Genomic DNA, 17775 nt, shown 5'->3' with positions numbered 1-17775 from the left:
GCTTAAATGGGTTCAAGTACTAAGTCCTACTTTCTTTAAGGTAGAAATCTTCTATCTGTTATAGATTTCCACAAACCAATCACTATACTTTTTTTCCTTCAAATCATTTTTGCTTTTGTTTCCCTTTCATGGTCTTTGTAACACCTCCCAGATTATTAGTTGTAAATTAAAATCCTGCTTTGGAAGTTCATTACATTTTACATGAACTCACTTTTAAATGAGGGAAAAAAAGAGTTCCAGTGAAACCGGTCCTAGTATAGAAAACTCCAGCAAGTTCAAGATAAGGCTGGCTTTGGCTATAAAACACAGTGTCGAGACCAGATATTAATTTACTGTTTCTTAGCTTTAAACTCACCCTTCTTTGCCCTACTTTGTGACTGTTTGCAGTGGACTACAAATTGTGAGACTTCATTTTTTTTTTCTCGTCAGCTGGCTCACCACTAAGTTCTACCAATAGAGGGCAATGAAAGGCTGGAAGCAGAGGAAGGAATTTTTCTTAGCCCAGTCTGTTTTCTGCAGAGAGGAGGGTTTCAGTGTACTGGGAGGTCCTAGCAGTGTTCACCAGTGGTGGCAACCTGCGTGGCTCTGCAGCAAGTGACCCTCAGAGCCAGCCTCTTCTCCATCAGAGCAGCAGGCAGCACGCTCCAGAAGCAGCCAGGCAGTCTTCTGGGGTCAGAATCTTAGCCTTGTGGAGATCCTCTTAAGCTTCCAGGTGTGTTCCTTGTTTCCTTCCCTCAGCTCCAGGGGTGGTGACAGCTTCTTACAGTTGCCACCTTTGTTATACTTAGAATTTTCTTTTACCTCATTTATACAATATAACAATTTCTAAAATCTACCCTGTTCAAATCGCTGGTATGGTTTGTGTGTCCAGTCTGGACCCTGAATGATTACAATGTCCTTCAGGCTCTCAAGAATCAGAATGACTGAATTCAAATCCTGGCTTTCATACTACCTAACTCTCTAGTTTCTCTCTACTTCAATTTCCTCATCTCTAAAATGCAGCTATAACCACTACTACAATCACAAAGCTGTTGTGAAGTACTTACTTAGCTAGATCCTGAAATGAATGTTTAACAAATGTTCAGCTTTTATTATTCAAAAGCACTCACTAAAAACAGTAAGGACAGCCTGTCACTGATCACAGACTGAATACTTTCAGAGCCTCATTAAATGTAGCCAACTAGAGGCCACAGGTAAAACCTCTACCTATGACTTTTCAATCTATTTATAACAAGACATTTAGCTAATCAGTTGTCAAAGTTTGTGTAGAACAAAAATTAGTAACTTCCAAGATTTTTAAATTCTAGGAGCTTGTTTACAAATTCAGAGTTCACCACCTCACATTAGGAAATAACTTAAAACTTGCTCACTTCACTTACCCACATAAAATATTAAAGCATAGTAATTTTAATACTAGTGAACCTCCCTTAGAAACAAACGATAAAAGCATAAAGCAAACAGAACAGAACAGGTTGTACTAACTACACAGATAACTTGACATGGGAAGGAACTAGCATTATTAACCCATTTCTATTTACAGCAATGTCTGGGGCACAGGTCAGTCCCACCTAATTTCCTATGAAGATCATACACGCACCCTAATTCTGTCATGCCATCCATGAACTCCTGTTTGGAGAACTCGCACTGTGTTGCTGCTCTGAACTTCCACGCGATGATCAACACACTGATGCTGGCTGGATCGAGGGCCAGGTCATCACAGAACTGCTGTATACCATCTATTCCAATTTTGTTTTCATCTTGAGGATCTTTAAAAACACCAGTACAATATGAAATTAGTGCCATACTTTCTATGGTATTCCTAAAACTGAGAAAAGGAATGCTTTCTGTTCCATATTTTAAAATGATCACAACAGACCCAAAATATGAAGAAATACTGTTTTAACCGTTATTTTCCCCCGTAATATTTAAATCCACTTTATCCCTGAAACAGCATTCTTTAACAGCAAGATAGGCACTAGATAGGACCTGGGTTTTTAAAAGTCTCATTTATTCATATGAAAAGAGTCCCATACTTACACACCACCAGAAAATCTGACATTCCTATACAGGGAAAAAAGGATTTTTACTGAACATATCCACATTTTACAAAGGCACTCTAAACAGTATTATATACAGAAATTCTTTTCTCCTTGAAGTTTAATTTCACTATAGAAATCACTTCTTAGAGAACATCAGAAAAACCAAACTGTGTGATTCAATTCTAATCACAAGACAAACATCTGCTATTCAAATCAAAGAAAACCCCCAACTATCAAAATTTACTTTTCAGAAAGCAAAAATTTAGATACAAATACAAGAAGAAAGAAGTACTCATACACTTTGTCAAAACAAAATTGTGCACATCTTTTGACTTTGGGGCAAGAGCTATGCTTAAAATATCAATATAACCCCACCTCTGGAAAAACTTTGAAATAATTCTATATATATATATATATATATTTCTGCATAAAAGACACAAGAAAGTTGAACACCAGGCTATTAAATATTGGTTCTCTCAGGATAAATGAGTAAAAGACACAGAAACTATTGACTTTTTCTTTATTCAATCTATTATGTATTGTTTAACTTTTTACAAGTATATATTACTTTATAATTATTTAAAAGTTATTAAAATTATTAGACAGGTTTCCTTAAAATTGGCTCAGCTGAGTTTTACGAAAATGAGGGGAAGAAACCTAGTCTCCCCAGTCCCCATTCTCAAACTGGGTAACAGAGGAGGAAAAGAGGCAAATAAAGGGGAAGGAAATAAAGACACTAAGAAGAAATTTTAGTGAAAAGAGGGAAATAATTTTTCAGATTTCTTAAATTAATTCTAAGATCTAAAGAGCTCTGTTAGACACATCTACCCGATTAATGTCCTCTGTACTATCTGATTTCTCACAAGCAGCATGTAACTCTGGAAAACCTGGTTCAAAATATTTAAAGTCACAAACACTCACCTTTGTATCTACTGTATAGTTGTTCTAACTTCTTCCTGTCCAATGATCCTTTTACACTCTCTCGTATATAAAGTTCAGGATTTTGAAAAAAATTGTCTGTTGCAACATCTAACTTCCAGTCATTTTGAGACAGACAACTTACTGCTGTTTTTTCACTAGATTGTGTGAAGATCATAAACTGACGAACTTTATCCTTCTGCGATGATTTCAACTTGTTCTATTGAAACCAAAAAATAAACTGAAACTCTGTAACATCACAAAAGACTAAGTATTTCTATACTGCTGACTAAATCATTTTTTTTTACTAAATTATTTTTAGCAATGCACGTGCCTCATAAAATAATAAAACATTTAGCTTAATGTTTTGATCTATTAATACAGCAAATTTTAAAAAAATCTAAAACACAAACTCGCTGTCATTCTGGAAAAGAAACTAGGACAGAGGCAAAAGAAGTTCACCCACCCTGCATTTCTCCTAAAAGTGGGTCCTATGAGCATGTATAAAGGCTCTAGGAGCTAACTCTCAAAACCTTAACCAAGCACAAAGCTCCAAAGGATGCTTAAGGAGTGGTGAGGAAGATGACATTATTTAAGCCAGTCAGAACATTCAAGTGACCCTGAGGAACAATGAGATTAACAGATATTTGTTGCAGTCCTAAAACACATTGTAAAGGATATGGGGTACAATTCTCCCCAACCTCATCACCCACCCTATTCACCTCCCAACCCCGGTTTTCTTGCTATTTTTACCAAAAGTGACAAGCAACAGAATATGAGGTACTCTACATTTCTCCTTACAGGGGTCAGGAACCAAGATAATTATCAATAGAATTTCCTCGTATTTTCAATCAAACCAGAAGCAGTGAAATATGAACAAGTACCCTGCATCCTCCCAAACAAGGTAATCTTTAATAGAATTCTCCTTCTTTCACCATGAAAGAAATTACCTTTCTCTTGGCCTGAGCCTAGCAGACATTCTCTCTAGCCAGACTCTACTGTAATAACCTTCTCTCACTGGCCTTGTGTTGACACATACTCATTTCTCATCTGCCCTGAGTCCTAAGCAAAATAAAGTAGGGCAGTTAGGCCCTCCACTCTCTCCCAGTTTCAAGGGCCACATTCTTCGTCTCCTCATGCAAGCTGTCTCCTGCGTAATTTCAGCCTCCCTGCTATTACTCTTCCCTCTTGCAAGTCCTAATACCATCTCTCAGCAAAATACTTGGGTTCTTCCTGAGCTATTATTGCCAATGAAGAGAAAAAACTATGTGAGTAGGACACACATTAATAGATAGTGTTCTGTGGTTTAAGCAACACATCTGAGAACCCAAGCATTTTTGATCTGGCCCAGACAGACAGATCACAAACCTCAATCCCCTGATTATACAGATGAGAGGACAGACCCCAAATGCTAAGGAATTTGTTAAAAGAAAATCACCCAGGTTATTAGTAGAAATGGGTCAAGAACAGAAAGATCTCATCAATCTGAGTTTTACTAATCTTTCTATAAACCACACTGCTTGCTGTACATATTTATAAACCTTTTGAGGTTTTCAGGAAAGACTAATGAAGATATAAATATTTCCACCTTTCACAGAGTAAAAATAAGGCTATGCAAGAATCAAATATGAAAACCAACCCCATCTTTAATACCCTGGAGTCCAATCTGTCAGCCATATTCTTCTCTCTCTGTAAATGTGTTATTGCTTAGGATTACACATTAAAATCTCAACCTCCGTTCTCCATTAAAATTGAGAAACTATAAATTTACTAGCCTCCTGTTATTTCATAAACAAATCTACCACTTCTGGACACCATATAACTCATATCCCATTATTTGACACATCTCTCAAATGTCTAGGAGTCCCAACTTGAAAAGTATCTAAAGATGTTATTCAATTGCAACAAACCCACAATGAAATCAAATGACAAGGAAGATACCTGTCTTAATATACTGTTGAACTGAAAGGAAACCACTCTGATTTCAACTTTTGCTATTGAAAGCTGTTTCTAAAATGAATAAACCCTTTCTAAGAGATAGAATACATGTGAGTGATACAGTGTCTACAAGATGTAGCATGTTTTAATCCTTTGAAGAACAGGGTAGTACCTGAGGGTCACTATGATCATCGCTGACCACTGTATAATGTTGCACAGAGTGCTGGAGATTAACCTAGAAGGCTAACAATTACAGGCCACGATCTAGAAATAACTTTTTAATTAAACATTTCCATTTTCCTAAAAGTTAAGAGGCAGCAAAGCAATCAAGACTATTGGGGGCGCGGCAGGGGTGTATCATACAGTATTAAATCCCATGTTATTTCCTGAGGCTTGAATGAGTTTTGAAGAGAGGGAGGAAAAACACAGCTTCAGTCACTTCTGCCAGTCAAAAAGTTGTTCACTGTACTAATGACTTTGTCAGAAAGCAAGATATTAGAAAATTGGGGGGACAGAGATAAAAACAGTCCTATCCATAAAAACTAACAATTATATAAGTGAATTAACTCCATTTCATATCTTACTTGAAATAAAAGTATAAGTAATGTCCATGTATATGCAAAAAGAAATTATTTTAATGGGTTTAAATTTCCAGTATATGGGGCAATATATTTTAAGAAAAAGGGCTGCAGCTACCCATTTCCAACACCACAGAGGCTAATGAGTGATACCTCACTAAGAACCGATACCTCACTGAGAACCGACAGTACGAATTTCTGCTAGGCCAAGTCGTGATGAGCAATTCCATTGTGCAAAGTCTGATGAGCACCCTCCCTTTTCTTGTACTCTTAATGCACTCTGACCTTTCCTCTGTCAGCTCTCTGTGCCTAGAATAAATCTTCCCACCTGCTCTCTTACTAGGGAGCATGTACTCAACTCTGTAGTCCCAAAGGCTACCTAGAGGAAGCTGGAGTGGGCTACACAGATCCACCCTTTCCCCAAGCCTATTTAGGAGAGCTACAACACACCCATCCCCTTTGCCCAGGCCACAAGGGGGCACCAGGCAAGGAGTTCTGATTTTGAGAGTACAGATCAAAGGTTTAAATTTCTATCACCTTGAGAAAGAGGAAAAGGGTATTCAGACAGCAAAGAAGTATTTTATAAGGGATGAGAAAGTGGACAGAAAACTGAGGTGGAAGAAAAACCAGATGGAGTGTCTCTATTTCTACTATAAACCCAATGGGTATCTTCCTAAGAGCAAAAACATATGACAACTACAATGATTCAGCACTCAAATGTAGTACATGCTATTTAAGACTTACTTAAAAGGAACAAACTAGGGTGGTCATTTAACACGATTAAGCAATACAATCCTTAGGACTCAAGTGTGAAAACTATCTAGAGATTATCAAATTTTCAGGAAATTCAATATTGGCAAAGTATGTAACATGTATAAAATACAGAATACACCCTAATTATTATGGCATCTGGTCCCATCACTTCATGGCAAAAAAATGGGGAAACAACGGAAACAGTGGCAGACTATATTTTTCTGGGCTCCAAAATCACTGCAGATGGGTGACTGCAGTCATGAAATTAAAAGATGCTCCTTGGGAAAAAATCTATGACCAACCTAGGCAGCATATAAAAAGCAGAGACATTACTTTACCAACTAATGTCTGTCTAGTCAAAGCTATGGTTTTTCCAGTGGTCATGTACGGATGTAAGAGTTGGACTATAAGGAAAACTTAGCACCAAAGAATTGATGCTTTTGCACTGTGGTGTTGGAGAAGACTCTTGTCAGTCCCTTGGACTGCAAGGAGATCCAACCAGTCCATCCTAAAGGAAATCAGTCCTGAGTATTCATTGGAAGGACTGATGCTGAAGCTGAAACTCTAATACTCTGACCACCTGATGCAAAGAACCAACTCACTGGAAAAGACCCTGATGCTGGGAAAGATTGAAGGCAGGAAGAGAAGGAGACAACAGAGAATGAGATGATTGGATGGCATTACCAACGTGATGGACATGAGTTTGACTAGGCTCCGGGAGTGGTGATGGACAGGGAAGCCTGGTATGCTGCAGTCCATGGGGTCGCAAAGAGTTGGACATGACTAAGCAACTGAACTGAACTGACCCTAATTATTTCTAATTCTAGCAAAACAAAGGGGAAAGAGAGAGGAAGGAACAGAGAGAGGGAGAAAAAGAGAGAAACACTGTGTCGTGTAATAGAAAGCTAATAATTATATCAAAGATTACTGAAGTTAGAAATACTGTAATCTGAACAGTAAAAAGCATCTACTTACTCATCTTTCCAAAATTACAAAAATATGGCTATCAGTATATATTATTTAATACTTAAATATAGCAGATGTTTGATTTTTTTTCTACTCAAGAACTTTGGAATTTACATTTAAAATAACAGTTTATCTGGGGGGAAAAAAAATCAGACAAATACTTTGGACATAGCCAAATATATAGCAAAGTGAATGAACTTAACAGTCTATTGAGATAGACGAATAGGGACTCAAAAAAGCTCTAAAACAAAAAATGATAATAAAGTTACAAAAGTACTTCCATCAAGAAAAACACTGAACATGGAAATTTATTTTCTAGGTAACAATTTCAAAATAAAATAATTTTAACGGGTGGCATTTTTAAAACAAAAAATTAAGATTTTATTATTTCTATTATTCTGAATAGAATCTCACCCTTAAATTTCAATCTCGCATACTTTAAGTTTCAAATTCAGTCTAAACTCCAATAAGACAGACACCAAGGCCTTTATATTTTAAAAAGAATTAGTTTTCTAACTCAATTCTAGTTATCTCAGGATTTGATGAGTCTTACCTCACAAAAGACAATGTTTTAAAAATTCAAACACTGTAATGATCACCCATAATTTTCATTAAAAGCTCTGGATGTGGTTCTCATGTGTTTACCATGTAATTAACAGTTTAACTTCATCTGAAATTTAAAAGAGCTGGTTTAAGTCCAGAAAATCATACTTTCTATATATGATACATAGTATCCAGCAGATATAGCCAAATGTTACCAACATCCCAAACCACTCATCTATAAAAAGGCCTTCTCACAGATTGCAGGTCTGAAATCAAAAGTACAAGAAAAATCAATTCAACTAACCAGACTACTTTCTATTTCCAGAGAAGACTTTCACCTAGGGGCAAAGTTCTATCAGAAAGCCAGGCTAAGAATCTAGGTAGGAGTCACTAAAATTCTCTTCCCTTCTACCTGCAACAGAGAGGCAAAGAATGCAGACTGTCAAATCAGACTGGTAGGATTTTAATCCCACCTGTGCCTCTTAATTGCTGTGTGACTTTAGGATCATTACTTAATCTCTTTGTGCTTCAGTTTCTTCATTTATAAACAGGGTGTGAAGGTTATCTGAACTAATTCAAGTTAGACTCTTAGAACTGTAACCAGAACACAGTAAGGACTCCCTACAAGTCCACAAAGAATATACTCCAGAGAAAAAAATAACTTTGTGTAAGTAAGATAGTAATAAAGAATAACAACTACCATAATCAGAAAAGTGAAAGCTAACATTTGAGCTCCTACTGTGTGCCAACTCTGTGCTAGATATTCAATTGTTAAATAATTAATTGTCCAAGCTGCCTATCACTGATTCTTTTCTTTTCTTTTTTTTTTTTTTTAACCAATGTGGAGATCAAGCTTCAGAGCTCCTTTTATCTAAAGACAGACTTACCCAAAACGTAGCAGAACCAGAAATGAAACCCTGGTGCCTAGCTTCAAGGCATGCAGTTTTTCCATTTATTTTACACTGTCGTCAAGTGAGAGAGAAAACAAAAAGGGCAGAAGTGCAACCACTGAGCAATTACTGTGTGCACTGTGGGGAGAGGGGAATTGTGAGCAATATTTCTTCACCTATTTTTATGGAAAGGTAAATAACTAATCAACTGGCCTTTTTCCTTTCTAACGTATAAAATTTTCATTCTGCCCCAAAATTGCATATTAAGCATTCCCTTACTAACCAAAAGACTAATTTAGGAGTAGAACTTCCTTTTAGGTTTTTTGGGGAAGAGGGATAGGGGAGAAGAGGTGGATAGACTATTTCTAAGAAAAATGTGTTTACTGTCCTGTCATAGCCTATTTTTAAAAACATGGCCACAATCTATAGCTTTAACTATACAAAGGGGAAAATTAGGGAAAGTCAGGGTTCCCTTTTCCAATTAGAAAGTTCGAAACTCAGAGAAGAAACAAAACATGTACAGATTATAGCCAGAAAATATAATCAAATGTGTACAATTTCAAATATTAAGCAAAACAAAACCCCAAAGCCTCAGTATTCACATAAATTATAACCTGCAGTTTAGAACAGTTACTTAAGGCCTGTGGCTCTCATCATTCATCTGTGTACTTCCTGCACTTGGAATGACAGTTAAAATGAGCTCTTCTTAGAGAGATGCTGCACTAGCTCTAAGTCAAAAGTGGAATAGCGTACTATACTATGTAATCACTGTACCTAATGATGTTTTCTGTAATGGCAATTCATCTGAAAAAATATTTCAGAAGTATGCTTGTAAGATCCAGACTGGTTTTGTTATGTTAGTAAAGGATTTTCCTCAAAGGTTTTAAAAAAAATGTTCCCTTGGTGAAAGTTTAATGTATTTTTCTCCTTCCCATCCTCAGAATTATTTTTCAAAAGAAGCCTACCACTGTAAATCAATAAATGTTTTGATTCTGGTTTAGAGAAGACTGTTCTGACTATTAAAAAGTTATTTTTGCTAAAATTCCTGATTACCTTTGATAATAGGACAGAAATAACCTCCTTAAAGTACTTGTGTTAGTCATATTTCAACTCATATCTCAAACATAAAGCCTGAACATCTAACAAGCAGGCAAGGCAGCTAATTTAAATTTGCTCTTTCTCTCCACAAACATCTTTTCTAATAAAATCTCATAGTAACAAAAAAAAATAGTAAGGTAAAAACAAAACAACAAAGAATTAAATGAGATTTTTAAAGTCTCACAGTTAAACAAGTTATAATAATGACTAGCATTCAACCATCATGGATATTTGTTTCACAAAGAGAATAAATGATCCTTGAAAAACTAAATCTCCTAATTCTAAAATTTGGTGTCTACTCAATTCCTAAACCTAGAAATATTAAAATCCTTGAATAATAAATAAGTGCTCTGAATGTTTGCTGAAATACAAATATCTTAATATTACAAAGGAATAGGCCATGTACTTCAACTTAAACTCTGTTGCTGAACACTATTCAGTGTTAAGGGATTCAAAAGTGGATTGCAATAGAATTCTTTAGCAAAAAACTGTTTAAAAGTAAAATCTCTCTTAAAATTTTACAATGCAAATAAGCAGTCTAATCACTTTTCAGTTCAGTTCAGTCACTCAGTCGTGTCCGAGTCTTTGCGACCCCATGAATTGCAGCACGCCAGGCCTCCCTGTCCATCACCAACTCCTGGAGTTCACACAATTTTACTGGGTACTAATTATATAAAATGGATTCAACAAAATGAAGAAAGACACTTCAGTGGCATTTTCCCATTTGTTCTGGCTTTTTCTTAGGTGGGGATATACATCTAAAGTGACTAGGTAAACTAGATAGTCAGCAGGTTATTCAAGAGCTTGTTTGTGTCCACAAAGCAATTGAATCCTATTTGGAACTATCTCTCATCATCAAATGTCATGGCTAATACTATCACAACTTGAGCAACACACACTCAAGTTTAAAAGGGGGCTTTCTCACAGATTTTCATTATGCTTGACTCAACCTATGAAATCATAATCAAAGAGCCACTTGACTCAAACAAGCTCAGCTCTTTTAAAACTTAAAAAAAAAGTCCCACCACCACGAGTTAATTTTACTTTCAACTTTTTTACCATATGTACCAAAAGAGTTCTAACTTTTCAAGTACTTAAGTGTTTACATCAGATCATCTGATTTGATATGGAAACAACTAGGTCACTATTCAATGTAAGGAAGAAACCAGAGTGAAATCAATAAAAAATTCCACACTCATACGGAAAGGCTGCTTGCAGGGTTTAAAAAAAAAAAAGAGGAGGGGTAGATGAAGTGTGTAACCAGAGACCAGGATTCTAATCCCTGCTCTCTCACATACTAGCTCTTTACCTTGGTCATCTCTTTAGAAACACTGAACGTCCTTTTTCAGACATGATACAAGGAGGTAGCAATATCTATCTCACAAATTGGAATGGAGATAAAAAACTGCTGTGAGTTGTTTGACTAGCAGAGGGTATGTTCTCAATAAACACTAATGTCCTTCCTTCTCCCCAAAGGCCCAGTTTTTTTTTTGCATAGTCATTAAATGACATGCCAACTACTACAGACTCAAAAACAATCTACAAAAAAGATTGAACTCTGCTGTTTTTATTAACTAGCATGGTTAGGTAAACTTGATGTTCAACTAGTATTTATTAAATACTGGGCAGTCACCTTACTCAGAATTCAAAACTCTATACACAGAAGCTGCATTTCTTGTCTTTAAAAACTGCTTGGGACATAATTATCTGTAACTGTAACAGGACACTATGAGACAGTAGAAGCAAGGTCTATCATACCATTCAGAATCCTTCACTGGCTTCCCATTTCTCTTGGGAGTAAAAACACAACATCCTTCCAATGTCCACCCATGCCCGTCTCCACTCCTTACCACTCAGACCTCATCTGCTCCAATGCCCAACATGCCCCTCTCCCCCAACCACAATGCTCCAGCCACACTGGACTCACTGTTCCTCAAACTCACTGACCACATTTCTGGGCGCCTTACTCCTTCATCTCCCAGTCAGCTCAAAATCTACTTCATCAGTGGTGCAAAAATCATTTTGCACCCCCAATTCTACTGTGCCCCAACACTCCCAATTCCCCCCACCCAACACTGCTTTTCTCCCAAAGCACTTTACACTTTCTAACACAGTAAGGAAGAAAAAATATATATACTATGCTTATTATTTGTCTCTCCCTCGTTAAAATACAACCCTCATCAGGGCAGGGATTTTTATCTCAAGGGGGAAAAAAAAAAATATATATATATATATATATATATATGTTTGTGTATCTATGTGTGTGTATCCACATCCCCAGTGCCCAGAACAGTGCCTGGCATACAGTAGGCGTTTAAGAAATAATTATTAAAATTAATTAAGGCCCTCCCTTGATCTACTTATGTATATGAAAAACAATGTGAAATAGGAAGACAAACTTGAACAGGCCTACATTAACCTAGACTTACAAATTCTGACATTTGTTGAAATATAATTTTAAATTTCAAAGTCCACACATTAAAAAAAAAAAATTAAAAACATAGTCAATTAACAGCACTAACCACGCAACTGAGTTTTGTTATTTAACATTTTCATTAATAACACTTGGGTTTTCCTCTGTTTAGATGAATAAATTAACTTCAAATCAATTTTCAACCATTTCATTATATTTCATGTGAGCTAAGACTATAAGTACCACAAGTACTGGGGAAAATAGTAAAACCAGGAAAAATTAGTTTCAGTTCTGCAATTAATAAGTTTGCAAACTTGAACCTCAAAATCTCTTTGATCCTCAATTTCTTCTTCTGTAAAAGGGAAGAGGAGTCAATTAGATGATCTCTGAAGATATATTTCAGGTCTAAAAATTTCATGATGCTGTGAGTCTATAAAAATCTAGTAGGTTACACAGTCTACAGCTTCTCACACATATAAGAAGAATCATTAAAATCAAACATTTTAGCTGAATGTACCTTTATCAAATTCTGTCCTCTTACAAATAAGAAAACAAACCAGAAGTCAAACACTTTTTAAAAAGAGTTTCAGGAGTAACAAAATATTGTCTAGTTTTGGAGCTATTTTTGGCCTCTATGTGGGTGTCAGGTAGGTTAAATGAACAAATTTTTTTCTTACACAAAATAGATATAAAAAAAAATTCAGATATTCCATCATTTAAGTCTGACCCCGAATCCCAGAGTGACAATATAACATGTGCTCTAGAGATGGACTGCATTACATACACTGAGAAACATTAGCCCCAAAATTATATCAAGAAATAACTGTAAGTATAATAAACTTACAATGAAAAACTAGAAAATTCTTATGGCCTAAATTCTTTTAGGGCCCATGGTGATTTAGCTTCCAAACTAACAAAAGCATACCAAGACAATTCTGGTGACATGATCTGAGTTCAGCCACAAAAAAGTGTTTTAAATTAGTAATATCTTCCCATTACTAGTGTAATTAAATGAGTTATGGCTAAGTTCCAAAAGTAGCTACTTCAATAGCAATAAAAGGACAAAAGCTTACAAGTCCCAATACAAGTTGAACTCTCATTTGAATCAGGTGAATCCTGAATTCACGAACAGGTAATGAGCATTATCAACACCTTGGATTTCAGAGGATAATGGTGATTGGAGGCTATTATGAACAGAACGCATTTTGATGGGCTCCCTGGGTGTTTACCAGGGAATTACATTTCATTACTTCAAGCTTACTCTTATAAGCCAAGCGTCTGGAAACTTTAGGAGTAACATCTATGACCGTCAAAATACTTAAGAAATTGGAAACTGTTTAGCCGCCCTGCTCATCTTTGAACACTGTAACATCAATCTAAACGTTAACCAGTACTTTATGACAAAGTTTTCTTACAAATACAAATGGTCACCTTTCATGGAACTTACCGCAGAACCTAGGTCTTGAGTACATGGTAAACTAAACCACATATTCATACACGACACCAAAATTCTGCTAAGTTGGAGGCTGAGACGAGCTAAGTGTCATTCAGCAGAAATAAGACCAACCAAAAACAAAGACACTGGAGCAGAAGCACATACACCCTCCTCAAAGAGGCCTTTATGTTCCCCACGAGCAAAAGGACAATAATATCACTTTTACTGTCTATTCATACAGTAACCTGCATGGAATTCAACTCATGCTCAGACTACAATGCCAAACATCGCTTCTGAAAAACAAAAAGTCCAAGAGTCAGGTACATTATTACCAAACTGTAAACAGATATCTTGAACACCACGTCTTGAAGCTTGTAGGACATTTTCCAAACAAAAAAGCAGAGGGGACTAACTTGACAAACTGTTTTTTAAAAATCACAAATGGTCTTTAACTGGCATAATAAAGCAATTACTCCTCCCACCTCAAGGAAACAAAATATGTGCTCAAAAGGTAGCAAGTCTGTTTCTCCTAATTTTATGAAATGAGAACAGGTTGCACTTCCGTACTTCCCCCCTCCCCCCACGTCCCCCCAGCTCAGCGGTCTCCCATGTTCTCAGAAGAGGTAAATATAACCTCCACCAACTGGCCAGTGAAACTCCTATTTTCCAAGAGCACGGGACATAGCGAGAGGTGATGGAGAAAGAAGAGGGCTGTTACCCCGCCCCAAGCAAAACTGCCTGGAGACTTGAAGGGTGCTGGAACCGGAGCGGAGGAAGGAGAGGAGCGCCGGGAAAGTCTTCCCTTCTCCCCGGCGGGGCGGAGGGGGAAGCCCCGGCTCCGGGCGGGGGGAGCCTCCTACCCGGAACCCCTGACCCCGGTCCCCGGCCAGACACAATGGAGCCGGCGTGGGGGCCGGGCAGGGACCTGGCCGTTGCCCCATCCCCTCCCCCCGCCCCAACGCCTGCTCCCGCCGCGTCGGGCCCAGCGAGTCACCGGGGGCCGCTCCCCGCGTCCCAAACTCCCCGGGGCTCCCGACTAGGCCCGGCTCCGCTCCGCCTCCTCGGCTCTCGCGTAGCGGCGGCGCCCGGGCGGGAAGGGGCGAAGGAGGAAGGGAGAGGCAGGGAGGAGAGCCCCGCCGGGGAGCGGGACGGAGGCCGCAGGCCGAAGCTCGGGGCGGCGGGGTCGCCGCGGGGCGGAGGGCGCTGGGGCGGGGGTGCGCGGCTGCGCCGGCCCCCAGCCGGCGGGGCGGGCGGCCGCAGTGCCTCACCATGTTGGTGTCCTCCAGGCCTCTCCCCTCCTCCTCCGGCTCCGCAGCGAATGGACGGCGGCGGCGGCGGCGGCTCCTCTCACGGGCTCGCCGGGCTCCCGCTCATGCGCAGTGCGGGGCGGCCCCGGCGCGGCCCGAGGAGGCAGCCCCGGGCCTCCGGGAGGCGGAGGGACTGGGGCGGGCGGCGGGAGCCCCGCGCGGGGCTTCCCCCGGGTGCGGGGGTCCCCCCGGGTGGCGCGGGGGCGCGGGCGGGGCAGGGGGCGACGCACGCACCGCGCGCGCAGACATCCTCCCGCCGCGTCCGGCGGCCCCCGGCGTGTAGGGGGCCGGGGGACACCACCTACGCTGCCTACGCGCTCCTTACGCAGTCGGACTGCCGGGCCGGGTCTCCACCGACTCGAGGAGGGGAAGAGCGGTGGCCGAAGACTTGAGCAGCTGAGGACCACTTGGAAGGGCTAGGACTGACGCGCTAGATCCGACCCAAACCACCCCTTCCCATCAATACCAAAAGGCGGGGGGTGAAGGGGTAAGGGGTGGAGAAAAGAGTAAAAAAAAACCACCTCCACCCCCAAGTGTTTTCTTCTCCCGGACCAGTATCTGGACTGCTTCGGGTCCCCCACGTGGACATACCAGAGGAAACCATGGTCTAGCCATGTGGGAGCCGGAATGCCCTTTAGAATGGCCCAGACTCTTCCCGGACCTGTGTCCACAGGAAGACCAGTGGGATGGCCCTAGGATTCCAGGCGAGGAGGATTGAGGTTTCTGGGCCTCATTCATGCCACTCTGGTGTCGGATATCAGTGCCTATGGCTTGCTCTAAATATCTGCTTAGTTCAACCTTCCTAGGATAAGTTTGGAAAATAACTTTTTTTTCTTTTAAAACAAGGGTTGTTAACGATCTTGGTTATAAGTCCCATGAGTCTGAGGGTACCTGGATTTTCTGCTGGGGATCAAATGCTATAGGGAGTACAAAAGATTCTTTGGAGTGGTCCCTGACCTTCAAAAATTGACTATCCAGTTAAAGAGATGAGACGCTTTCACAAAGGAAGGAAATAAGAAAACAGGTAATAAAGCAAACATCAAAAAATCACATCTAAGACTGAAGCCAAAAAATCTGTATTTCAGGACAGAACCAACCTGAGTGGAAGTGTTATCACGCTCACCTGTTATCACTGTACTCACCAACATCCTTTTCCCCTCTAATACTAGCATAGGCTGCCAGATCAACCCAATGACTTCACGGCTTTGAAATTCTTATCAAAACTTCTTTGGCTGTTCTGGGGGGTGGGGCCTCCTAACACTTCCTGGAGCAGCCATGTATCAGGAGCTCCCAGGACTCTACCAAGACCCATCCATGGCTACCAATAAGCACACATCCATTGTTTTCACCAGCCTTCAGTGTGCACATATTAATGTCCCAGACTCTTTGCTAAGCCCTGGGAAAATATTCAGTAAAGACAGACCAGGTCTGCCTAATGCAGCAAGCCTGAAGCTGGACCACAGCCTTAGATGTTCTCCTTCCAGGAATTCACCTAGCATTTGACCTGAGATATCAAGTAACATCTAGGGTCTTAATGAAGAGGATTCACTGTCTTTCCTCAAACTTGTACTTCACTAAGCTAACAGCTCATGGGTTTTCCTAAGCTCTTTTTCCTAACTGCCAACTCCAGCAAGGGCTTCCCTGGTGGTTCAGCAGTAAAGAATCCACCTGCCAATGCAGCAGACACAGTTTCAGTCCCTGGGTCGGGAAGATCCCCTGGAGGAGGAAATGGCAACCCAGTCTGATATTCTTGCCAGAAAAATCCTGTGGACAGAGGAACCTGGAAGGCTACAGCCCATGGGGTCGCAAAAGAGTCGGATATGACTTGTCAACTAAACGAGCACCTCCAACAAATGGCTCTTCTCATTCTACCTGGCCTCTCTACTGCATTTGAACGCTTTTGCCTTAGATTTCCTCTCCATTATGCTCCATGATTCCACTTTTTACTGTTTCCTCTTCCTCTGTGCCACTCTCCTTTGCTGGCTCAGCTCTCTTTGGGTCTTAAATGGTAGCCTTCTCAGAACTATCCCTGAATCTCTTCCTGTGTATGAGTGGTGTCATGCTCTCACTCACAGTTCCACAATGTCAACTATTATCTATATCTTCAGGAGTCCTAAATCTTGACTTCTAGGTCCCGAGTGGCAGGCCTGCACACTAATTTTGATTACTTCACCAGCCTGTCAATCTTAACAGATCCAAAACCTTATCCACAAATCTGCTTTTCCTCCTTTTTCTCAGATCAGCCAAGTCAGAAATTTAAGTCATTCACAACTCCTACTTCATCCCACTAATCTAATTGCTCACCGAACTTCATCAGTTTCACCTCCTAAATAATTTTGAATCTGCACTCTATCTTCTATCCGTCTATAGCCAAGCCTCTATTATATCTCTTCTCATCAGTAGCCTCTTAACTCAAGTTCTGGCCTCTACTCTTTCCCTACCATTCCAGACTTTTCTTGCTATAACACAAACACGAATTTCATCCTTAACATTCTCATTGGGCGCCATAAATGTGAGCCCCTTTGGTATGGCATCCAAGGCTCTCTCCCCATGATTTGTCCACTAACCTTGCAATTTTCCACACAAATGCACCTCATATTTGTTTTAACAACCCAAGCCCTGCCATCTCTCATTCTGCTATCCCTGGGTAGCAGGCTAACACTGACTGAGGGCTTTCCATATACAGGCACTGTGTTAAACCCATACACAGCCTAAGTCACATAATCCTCACTTCAACCCTATGCATGCATGCATACTAAGTCACTTCAATCATGTCCGACTCTGTGCAACCCCATGGACTGTAGCCCACCAGACTCCTCCTTCCACAGGATTCTCTAGGCAAAAATAATGGAGTGGGTTGCCATTTCCTTCAACCCTATAAACTGTGCCCAAAGATT

At 40.0% G+C, this 17775-nt stretch overlaps 1 protein-coding gene across 5 annotated transcripts in view; it reads right to left on the bottom strand.

Moving 5' to 3' along the window:
• The window catches only part of DCUN1D1 (defective in cullin neddylation 1 domain containing 1), a 30196-nt gene extending 14844 nt beyond the window's left edge, over positions 1-15352 (bottom strand). The window contains exons 1-3 of one of the 5 annotated variants that reach the window (XM_042234010.1): positions 15204-15352; positions 2961-3177; positions 1598-1766 (exon numbers count right to left, since the gene is read on the bottom strand). In XM_042234010.1, the coding sequence (XP_042089944.1) occupies positions 1598-1766; positions 2961-3135 (344 nt within the window). In that variant the 5' untranslated portion in view covers positions 3136-3177; positions 15204-15352. Of the gene's footprint in view, positions 1-1597; positions 1767-2960; positions 3178-13583; positions 14406-14565; positions 14867-15203 lie in introns of those variants that run through there. The other 4 variants (XM_042234011.1, XM_015092530.3, XM_042234005.2 and 1 more) reach the window with 4 other exon arrangements.
• Positions 15353-17775: the final 2423 nt, after the last annotated feature.

This window comes from Ovis aries, chromosome 1 (genome assembly GCF_016772045.2).
Source record: "Ovis aries strain OAR_USU_Benz2616 breed Rambouillet chromosome 1, ARS-UI_Ramb_v3.0, whole genome shotgun sequence".
Classification (NCBI taxonomy): domain Eukaryota; kingdom Metazoa; phylum Chordata; class Mammalia; order Artiodactyla; family Bovidae; genus Ovis; species Ovis aries.
Note: the sequence above shows the minus strand (reverse complement) of the source record. Positions and strands in the feature narration are given on the sequence as shown.